The 11,372-nt window shown below is 39.1% G+C and overlaps 1 protein-coding gene across 1 annotated transcript; it reads right to left on the bottom strand.

The window, feature by feature from the left end:
- Positions 1-1,397: 1,397 nt before the first annotated feature.
- LOC142530490 (zinc finger BED domain-containing protein RICESLEEPER 2-like) lies at positions 1,398-3,153 on the bottom strand. Its single transcript, XM_075636322.1, has 3 exons — positions 2,313-3,153; positions 1,909-2,148; positions 1,398-1,525 (listed from the first exon to the last, which is right to left on the bottom strand). Exons 1-3 carry the CDS (start codon positions 3,151-3,153, stop codon positions 1,398-1,400), a joined length of 1,209 nt encoding a protein of 402 aa, XP_075492437.1.
- Between the last annotated feature and the right edge of the window lie 8,219 nt (positions 3,154-11,372).

Here is an 11,372-nt window from a genome sequence, read left to right as displayed (position 1 = left end):
TCCTTACATGTTTTGGGATGTTTCCATCGACTAGGTTGCAGGGTGCGAAAGGGCTAGTGTGGCTGGTCAGGGGCTGGTACAACTGGGTCATTAGGGTCCAGGAGGGTGGCTGATTGTCTGGAAATGGTCTGGTCCAAGGTGGCTCGAGAGTTTTAGGCGCGCGGCTTGGTTGGGAGAAAAATGTTCGAAAATGGCCAGGGAAAGAGATGAGGCTCGAACAGTGGTTCAAGGGGATGGTTCATGACTCACGGGGGAAGTTTAGAGATGAAAAGTGTAATTTAAAATTTGGGAAGAAAATATTAAGTTTGAATTAATTTGGGTTTGGAACGCTTCACGGTTTAGTTATTAAGTCATTAAATCGAAAGGCTCGGGTTTACGTTTAAGAAAAATATTAGAAGTTAAATTTAAGATTATATGATGAATTGGGATAGGCTCGAGCAATTAAAATTAAAAAAAATAAAAATTGGAAAGTAAATTTGAGGTCCAGGGGTAAAACGGTCATTTTGCGTCCCAGGTAGTTCGAAAGGTCTGGCAGTGTATTACACTCTAAATGATATTTTAAAATGTTTATGATGAAAATATGATATTTTTATGATACATGCAAATGTTGTACGATTTTTTCCCGAAAAATGCTATTTTACGATTTTTGAAGGATACGATATTTTATAAATAAAAGTAAAGGAAAAATATTTTAAAGGATGTGAATTGACTGTGACAAAAAAAGATATGATTGGGGATATCGTGAGGGAAAAGGCCTCAAAGGGAAGCCCGACGATCGTATTTCCATATTTGGCCACAGCTCAGTGACAAGAGTTGCTAACGTTCCGCCCCCAGGTATTTGGTATAGCTAGACTAATTAATTGACCATGATGATATCATAGTCACTTTCAAGTATCAAATTTCATCCAAAATGATATACGATGATGAAAGACTTTATGATTTATGATTTATATATGATTACATGTTTTACGTCAGCTTATTTTAAAAGTATTATTTTTAAATGTATGTTCCTGTGTTAGGGGTGGGCGTCGGTTGGTTCGGTCCGGTTTTTCTCTATAACGGTTCGGTTTTTCGGTTTTCGATTTTGAATATCTCTAGTCCAAAACCAAACCATTTTATTATGGTTCGGTTCGGTTTTTTCGTAATACGGTTCGATTTAGACGGTCGGTTACATACGATTAGCTAAAATTTTGTTAAGAAATAAAATTATACGTCACTTTATGCCTCTAAAATCTAAATCATAGTATTTGTCAAACATTTAATTTGTGAGACTTAATCTTTTTTTTTATATATATATATATAATGTGTTGTGTACAAACATGTCATGCGAATATAATAACAATATATATAACTAATTAACTATGTAAACACCGAAATGCATGAATCCAACTGAATATTCAGTAATAGGAAAGATAACAAAGTGTCAACCAGCTCGAATGAAACTCCACGTCTGACAATCCCAAAACATTTCGTATGGCCATCTCCTTCAAAATATTTGAACTTAAAATTCTCAAATTCCAAAATCCTGTTTAGCAAAAAAAAAAAAGACATTAAATTCATTACAATTATAAAGTGATTATGAATCACAATTTTGAAGCAATAACTTAAAGTTGTTGAAATTAATTGCAAAGATCTTTCACAAAGTCATATAAAAAAATATTTTTTTATGGAAAAAACATTAAATTTATTACAACTAGTAACAATAAGTGAAAATGCTTAACTTTAACTTGTTAACTTACAATATTTCATGGAAATATTTGTTTATATATTGGTTATGCAAGAATCTCTCCCAATGCAAGAATCCCTTCCAATATTGATCAAATATAAAAAAAAGTAAGAAAATTATTGCCAACATTAAATAACAAAATAATTTTAAAATAAAACAGAAAAAATACACAAATTTTTTACCAGATTCAATCTCTTCAAGATGATCCAAGTGTTCTTCTACTTTAATGGGAGAAGATTCTTTTCGGAACCAATCTTGAAGGCAAATTAGAGCTTGCACTAATCGAGGTGTTAATGAACTTCTAAATGAATCTAGAACACGTCCCCCGGTGCTAAAAGCACTTTCCGACGCCACAGTCGAAATAGGAATCGCTAATACATCACGAGCCATCTCAGCCAGAGTAGGAAATTTGGAAGAATTAACTTTCCACCAAAGCAAAATATCAAAATGTTCATTTGCACGTCAACATCTTCATCGAGATACCTATCTAACTCAGTCTTAACATCCATATTTCCACTTTCAGCCTTATGTCTCAAGTATTCTTGTTGTATTAATGTTCTTTTATGAATATTTCCTATGTTTATACCCGATGGCTCAACTTTACTAGTGGATGATCCTTGAGACATTTTTGAAGTGACCTTCCTATATCCTTCAAACAAAGAAGTCATATACAACTTTATTTCAACTCTTAATTGCTCCCCTTTATCTTGCCCATACATCTTCATCTTCGAAAGCACAAAAGCCACATAATCAAATTTGAAACGAGGATCAAGCACACATGCAATAAAAATCATCTTATTCATTTTTTCTGGAGCACCCCAATATTTGTCAAATTTAGATTTCATCCTTTTTGCCATCGTATCCAAAACACTGTCATCACTCTCTACCAACAACTTTAAAACGCAAGAAAGCTCGCCAATTTCATGAAAGTGGATATTTGAAGTAACATATGATGAACCTGAAACTCTCAACGTAAGATTATAAAAAGCTTCAAGAAACTTCTCAATTTTTCTCACATTTTCCCAATCACCACTTGTCAATGCACCTACATCCTTTCCATCTTCACAAACATGGGTAAGAAGATGATCCAACAATCCAGGATCATGAATAGCATAACTTACAAAAGCATTTTCAAATTCCAAAGCAACTTTCAACATTAAGTAAGTAGAATTCCACCTAGTAACAACATCCAAACACAAGGACTTCTTACTTGTTATCTTTTCAAGTTCACAACAATCTTTGAATTTTTTAATCCTTGCAGGAGATTCTCTAATATATCTTATAGCTTGTCTAACTCGTCTCACAGAATTTCCAACTTCTTTCAAGCCATCTTGAACAATGAGATTGATTATATGAGCCACACACCTCACATGAAGGTGTTTACCATCCATCAAATTACTTCCCCATTTACTTAATTGGTTTGACATCTCTTTCACTGTAGTATCATTCGAACTAGCATTATCGACTGTGATAGTGAAGACTTTATCCAAACCCCAATCAAGAAAACATTTAGTGATAAAAATTTCGATATTGTAAAGGCCCGTATTTCGTATTCATAATTTTGCGGAATTATTAAAATATTTCTAAATAAATAATTATCTTGTCTTATTTAATTAAAATAAACATGTAAATAATTTTAACTTTAAAATAACAGGGGAAGCAAATATTGTTTTCAACCAACAATTTAAAAATAATCCAATGTAAACATCACTTAAAAATAATCCAACGTATCAATTTAAAAATAATACAACGTATTAAAACTGAGTTTGAATAATAAAAAGTGCATAAATTAAATCATGCGGTCCTCGGGTTTACTACTGCTGTCCCAAGATCGCTCACTGGTCTCCGCCCGCGGTCCCGACCTCGTCAATACCTACAACAATCAAGTCTAGTGAGTCTAAACACTCAACATGTATTTATCGTGAATAACAAGTAAATATAACATAAAATCGCATTCATCATAAAAATAAAGTATCGTAGAGCGTATGGTGAAAATCGTATCATGAATAATTATAACTACGTGCATATCTGAAAATTCATACGTAAAAGCTTTGCTCAATAGAGTTCTGTCATAACATATCATAATTTTCTGGTAGAGATAATGTTTCTAAGCAAGTGGCCCATAACATAGCATAAACGCCTGATCAGACTAAACCACAGTATACTAGGCGGTAGAGATCAATCACAACCCTTGGACTGGATGTTCGTACCCATACATAATCATAACCGGTCGTAAGTCACCGAGCGGAGAGGTCCTCGGTTGTTCCTACCGACTTCCAAACCCATAAGCATAAGGTGGCCACAAGACATATAGCATATATCTAAAAAATAAACATTTTATATTTTTATGCACGTAATATAATTATAACCTTATTTTTACCGGATGAGTTGGATCATTCACAGGCTTGCTGCGACTTACTACTAATATGTGACACATGCAAACTTGACATAATTTTAACAATAGAACCAAAAACGAGACGATTCAGACCAACAATTTGATTTTTAACCATGGCTTCGTACCAACCCGAACCAACATTAAACCGACGTTTAACCATGATTAAAAATACCCCAAACATACTGAAAAATATGCATAATAACTGTAACACACGAAAATAGGTGAAAGGAATCCAAAAACATAAAACGCTCTTTCGAGAGTCATTTTGGCACCTTTCGCCGTAAATTCTCGTACGACCTCTAAACTCGACCAAATCACGAACGGCCAAAAACACGACTTTCCTAACTCATTGGGGTACTGTCCAGTCCAAGGCCATGGGCTAAAAGCCAACCAAGAACTCAAACCACCTCCTGAAACCGAACTCATAGTTGCTGTCACCAACAGAATTTACAGCAGCTGCTATTGCGCGTGTGAGGGGAAAAATTCGAAATTTCATGACCATTGGCTTGAACCACCAACCAGAGACTCTTACCAACATTCTAAGGCATGGCTTGTACCATGGCTAAGGGCTAAAAGCCAACCACAACCCACGCCATTACCTAAGACAACCGAAGGTATAAACCGAGTGCACCAAATCTGTGTAATGAAATGAATTGAGTTGTTTTACTGTCGTGGGTCGTTCCAGTGGCCATTTCATCAACCATGGCTCGATCTAGACATGATGAAGTGTTGTATGAACCATGGCTACAGGCTAGGAGCCAACCATAATCCACACAACATCCAAAAACCGAAAGGGCATATACACAGAATTTGAAGAAACCGAAATGCATTTGTGTTGTTGTTGTGAAATTCTGAAGGATCCGTGTACCAGGCTTGGAAAGGACACCTTGGTCACATCCTAGACATGGTAAGGGAGGGTTCTAACCGTGGCTACAGTCCCTGGGACAACCAAGATTCGAATACTTCCCTTAACCACCCAAGAACCAAAAACGAAGCTCAAATCTGTAGTTTTGAAAATGTTGCTGTCATTCCTTTATTTGTGAGTGTGTGGGTGCAAACCAACGGACCAATAACATCCTAACACATTCTAATTCATGTCTAACAGCAGACTTGGTTTCCTGGAAACGAAACACTCCCGAAACCAACAAGATTACAGCAACCGTGAAGCACAACCCAAATGCCTAGGTGCTGTACAGATTTTTTTTCGAAAGTGTTGCTGTCAAAAATGGTTTTGGCACTTGATTTATGAACATATATTGATTTAAAATAGCTAATATAACTTGATTGTAGAGAAAAGGAATAATATATACATGCCTGGAATTTGTTTTGAAGAAAATAAATCAATACGACGACACGACGCGACGGAACCGAGTTAGATTTCCTTTCTTGTTCTTGTGCTGTTCTTACACGATTAAGCTGCTGTTTCTTTCTGGTGATTTCGAATGTAAGGGTGTAGTTGATGTTAGGGATGGAGGTGTATGATATAGGAGGTGTTAAAGGGGTCTTGAAGTGCATTTAGTTGAGAGTTACAAGTGCAAGAAGTTGAATAGCTTATGAATTGCTTCTCATTCCTATGTTAGTCGATGGTTTTATTCCTATTTTTACTGCATAAGTACGTTGGTTTGCTAGGGTGGTGGCTTGAGTAAGATTAATGTGTATCATAGTATTGAATTCAATAATAACTATTGAATTTAAATGTGAGGAATTGCATTCATTGTGAAGGTCATTGAGGGGACTTGAATGAGGAGTTATCACTCCTACAAAATGACTTGGCCGAAATTATTACTAGCTTTTGAAATGGTATAATATTGTTTAAGGCTTATATTTTAACTTCTTAATGTTTAATACACTCATTATATATTTTAATGTATTACCAAATTAATTTAGTTTAGAATCTTGCTTAGAATTTTTCATGGCATGCTTGACCTCAAATTCAAGTATTTAAATGCTATGTTTAATTTCTTGACTATTTTATACCTAGATTAATTCATCCCCCATTTACATATTTTAAATTAAGCTTTAATTAAATATTGAATCTAAAAGAATTTATATACCAACTTAGCTCTAATTAATTAAATAAATTCTAAAACATTTTATTTCTTTAAATTAAATTATTCCTTGCCTTAAATTAAATTTAGGAATATTTTCTTATTATTAATCTTATCTCAAATCTCCAAACTCCGGTTCGACCTCGCGTATTTATCCTAAAAAGATAAAACGAAACATCTACTTTTAAAATAATTATGACACTTCATATATATGTAAAATATTCATTTTTAATTTAAATAATAGAAATTATGCATGGCTTATACGTAATCTGATTTTCGGGTTCTACAACTCTCCCCCCTAAAAGAAATTTCGTCCCCGTAATTAAAACTTACCGAATAACTCGGGATAACGACTCCTCATCTCCGGCTCAGATTCCCACGTAGCTTACTCCTCTGAATGATTGAGCCATTTGACTTTCACAAGCTTGACTATTTTGTTCCGAAACTTTTTCTCCTGTCTGTCTAAAATTTGCACTGGTCTTTCCTCATAAGACAAATTAGGAGTAACCTGCAACGGTTCAAAGTTCAAGACATGCAATGGATTCGCCATATACTTTCTCAGCATGGAGACGTGAAAGACGTTGTGCACTCCGGCCAGATTCGGCGGAAGAGCAACACGATAAGCTAATGTCCCAACTCTGTCGAGGATCTCAAATGGTCCAATGAATCTCGGACTGAGCTTTCCTTTCTTTCCGAACCTCATGACACCTTTCATCGGTGCAATCTTCACGAAAACATGGTCACCAACAGCAAACTCTAAATCTCTCCTCCTCTGATCCGCATAACTCTTCTGTCTACTCTGAGCAGTCCTCATCCTATCACGAATCTTGACTACTACATCAGCAGCCTGCTGTACAATCTCCGGACCCAACTCTGATCTCTCCCCCACTTCATCCCAATGAATAGGAGATCTACACTTGCGACCGTACAGTGCTTCATATGGAGCCATACCTATAGATGACTGAAAACTGTTGTTATAGGTAAACTTCACTAACGGTAGCTTTGATTCCCAACTCCCGGAGAAATCAAGAACACATGCACGAAGGAGATCCTCCAAAATCTGGATAACTCTCTCGGACTGACCATCTGTCTGTGGGTGAAAAGCTATGCTAAACAACAACTTTGTACCCATAGCTGAATGTAGACTCTTCCAAAATGATGAAGTGAATCTAGGATCTCGGTCAGACACTATAGAAACGGGAATACCATGAAGTCTAACGATCTCCCGGATATATAACTCTGCATACTGGATCATGGAGAAAGTAGTCTTAATAGGCAAGAAATGAGCTGACTTCGTAAGACGATCAACAATCACCCATATCGCATTCGACCCTCTGACTGACTTCGGCAAACCAACAACGAAATCCATGGTGACATTCTCCCACTTCCACTCGGGAATAGGAAGAGGCTTGAGCAACCCTGCTGGTCTCTGATGTTCCGTTTTCACTAGCTGACACGTCAGACACTCGGATACAAAACGTCTGATATCCCTCTTCATTCCTGGCCACCGGTATAATAACTGCAGGTCTTTGTACATCTTCGTACTCCCTGGATGTATAGAGTACGGCAACATATGGGCCTCAGATAAGATATCTGCTCGAATAGAACCGCTGCTAGGAACCCATATTCTGTCTCGATATCTGACAATACCGTCTCTCACTGCGTACAGGATACTGCCCTTGGCTTCATCTCTCTGTCTCCACTTAGCCAACTGCTCGTCTGCTAACTGTCCACTGCGAATACGGTCTAGAAGAGAAGACTGAATCGTCAAAGTAGATAGACGAGGAACTCTACCTCGAGGATATGTCTCTAGATCAAACCTCTGCATCTCAGACTGAAGAGGTCTCGAAACCACCAAATGAGCCATCCCTGCGACTTTCCTGCTCAACGCGTCTGCAACTACATTAGCTTTGCCAGGATGATAGCTAATGTCACAGTCGTAGTCCTTAACTAACTCCAACCAACGCCTCTGCCGCATATTCAACTCTTTCTGTGTAAAGAAGTATTTGAGACTTTTGTGGTCGGTAAAGATCTGACACTTCTCTCCGTACAAATAGTGTCTCCAAATCTTCAATGCAAATACTACAGCTGCCAACTCTAGGTCATGGGTAGGATAATTCTTCTCATGAATCTTCAACTGCCGAGAAGCATATGCTATCACCTTCCCATGCTGCATCAATACCGCGCCTAACCCGAGTTTTGAAGCATCGGTATAAAGAACAAAGTCTCCGGGTCCTGAAGGCATGGCCAATACTAGGGCTGAAATAAGAGCTTGCTTCAATGTGTCGAAGCTCTTCTGACATTCCTCGTTCCAAACATACTTAACATTCTTCTTCGTCAATGATGTGAGTGGAACTGCGATGGAGGAAAATCCCCGAATAAACTTCCGATAGTATCCTGCTAATCTAAGAAAACTACGGATCTCTGATGCATTTTGCGGCACAACCCAATCCCTGACTGCTGCAACTTTCGCCGGGTCTACCTCGATACCACTGCTAGAAATGAAGTGGCCTAAGAATGCCACTTTCTTTAACCAGAACTCGCATTTACTGAACTTCGCGAATAGTTTGTGCTTTTGTAAGGTCTGCAGTAATGTGGTCAGATGTCTGATGTGATCCTCTTGATTCTTTGAGTAGATGAGAATATCATCTATGAATACTATCACGAACTGATCAAGATACGGCTGGAATACACGATTCATGAGATCCATGAAGATTGCTGGCGCATTCGTCAAACCGAACGGCATCACAAGAAACTCGAAGTGGCCATAACGAGTCCTGAAAGCAGTCTTGGGAACGTCGGCATCTTTCACTCTCAGCTGATGATAACCAGAACGCAGATCAATCTTGGAGAATACCGAAGCTCCCTCCAATTGATCAAATAAATCCTCTATCCTCGGGAATGGGTATTTGTTCTTCACTGTAACGTTGTTCAACTCCCGGTAATCAATGTAGAGCCTCATCGATCCATCCTTTTTCTTCACAAACAATACCGGTGCGCCCCATGGCGAAAAGCTCGGGCGAATGAACTCCTTGTCAAGAAGTTCCTGAATCTGTTTCTTGAGTTCTGCCATCTCCGTCGGTGCTAATCTGTACGGCGCCTTTGAGATCGGTGCCGTACCAGGCATAAGATCAATAGAAAATTCCACCTCTCTCACAGGTGGTAATCCAGAGACGTCATCAGGAAAAACGTCTAGAAAATCCCGGACAATTGGAACATCGGATGCTGACTGTTTGGGCGTCTCGGGAACGGATACAAGAGTAGCTAAAAATGCTCGGCACCCTCTACGAATGAGCTTCCTAGCCTGGACACAAGATATCATACGCGGTAAATTAAAATACCTGTCTGGCTCGAATAAGAATTGTTCCATCCCAGGCGGTCGGACGAGAACTGATCTCTGCTGGAAGTCAATCAAAACTCGGTTCCTCAGTATCCAGTCCATCCCTAGAATGATATCAAATTCTGGCATCGCTAGAACGATCAGATCCGCATACACAAGATTACCATGAAGTTCAAGGTCTATATCTCGGATCACATTAGTAGCTGTCATCTCCTCTCCAGAAGGCAATGCTACTGAATATGCTATGTCGAGTCCAATTGATTTGATCTTGAGAGAATTTGCAAAGGTTTCTGAAATGAACGAATGGGTAGCCCCTGAATCTATCAAGGCTTTCGTAGCTGAACCGGCTATAAAGATTCTCCCTGAAAGATTGGGATATTATGCTAAACCCAATAGTTTTACAAGAACTATGCTTATAGACATGCAAAGGTCAAAGTTCTTCTAACCTAAATTCCCGTAAATAACACTGATTAGAGCATGCAATCCTATCATAAATTCTAAGTTCAAAATATTAACCCAAAACATTAAACTTCAAATACAACTTAAGAATTTACGATACCTGTCATGAGCATCGTTTCCGGGTTAGTCTCCGCAGCATGGAGAGCAAAAACTCTGCCTTGGGTGGGCAGATTCTTCTGTGGGCAATTCTTCAATATGTGGTCAGTACTACCACATTTGTAACACTTTCCCGAACCATACATACAAGGCCCAGCGTGACGACGTGAGCACCTGGCACAGACTGGATACTCCACTGTCCTCGGGACGGCTCGTCCCTGCTGTTGCTGCTGCGGCCCTCTGTTCCTGGGTGGACCGTGGAAAGATCTCTTGTTCTGATGCTGTGACTGAGGAGGACGGTGTGGTGCCTGAAATGGTCGTTTTCCAAGGCAATCGCGCTCAATATCATTCTGGTCTTGCTCTGCCGCTAGCGCTCTGGAAACAGCAATATCATAGGTAGTAGGGCCAGCCACCCTAACATCACGGCGTAAGATCGGCCGCAGACCATTCAGAAAATGCCTCAACTCTGCTCCAGCATCGTTAGCAATTAGGGGCACAAAATGACATCCCCTCTCAAACTTACGAATAAACTCCGTAACAGTCAAGTCCCCCTGCCTCAGGGTCATGAACTCCGTAGTCAGCCTCGAACGCACCTCCTCAGTAAAATATTTAGAATAGAATACCTCTGTGAAGCGCGTCCAACTCAAAGTAGTCAAATCTAAAGCCACTGATGCTCCCTCCCACCATAGGCGAGCGTCTCCTCCGAACAGATAGGTCGCACATCGAATCCTATCTCCATCTTCAAGCCCCATAAACTCGAATATAACCTCGAGTGACTTAATCCAGCCCTTGGCAGCCATAGGATCGGACGTCCCTAAGAATTCCTTTGGTCGCATCTTCATAAATACCGCTCATACATAGCCTCCGGTCCCGGCTGTCTGGCTCCCACTTGCATTTTTCCCCGCAAACTGTGCGAAGAACTGAGTCATCCCAGCTAGCATCTGGCATTCATGTCTGGTGGAGGAGGTGGTAGTAGATCTCTCTCCTCGTTCTCCCTTTGCCTCTGATCTTCGCCGTTCTCATGACGGCGCTCATCATCACCTCTCGGACGTCCAACACGGCGTCTAGGAGGCATGCTGTTCCATATTATAACCTATACGTAAACCAACATGCATAATTCCATTATTTTCTTTAAATTTAAGTAAACATTGCATAATCATAATCTTGACATAAAACAGTTCATGCAATCAGGATGTAAAAATATTTCATGCTTTAAAAATAAATGCGTAATCGTAAAACTTACAGACCGAAGACGTGACTTCATGAGTTTCTTGGCGAGCAGTAGTAGTACAACCCTTTACAAGATCA

Source organism: Primulina tabacum, chromosome 17 (genome assembly GCF_025594145.1).
Source record: "Primulina tabacum isolate GXHZ01 chromosome 17, ASM2559414v2, whole genome shotgun sequence".
Classification (NCBI taxonomy): Eukaryota; Viridiplantae; Streptophyta; class Magnoliopsida; order Lamiales; family Gesneriaceae; genus Primulina; species Primulina tabacum.
This window is presented reverse-complemented; position numbering and strand designations above follow the sequence as displayed.

Bases quoted from the DNA above. Each gene is read 5' to 3' on its own strand.
- LOC142530490 (XM_075636322.1), bottom strand. From the start codon at position 3,153: ATGTCAAACCAATTAAGTAAATGGGGAAGTAATTTGATGGATGGTAAA. The intron at 2,149-2,312 runs GTATAAACATAG...TTTGGTGGAAAG, and splicing joins TAGTAAAGTTGAGCCATCGG to TTAATTCTTCCAAATTTCCT. The intron at 1,526-1,908 runs GTAAAAAATTTG...TTTGCTAAACAG, and splicing joins TCTTGAAGAGATTGAATCTG to GATTTTGGAATTTGAGAATT.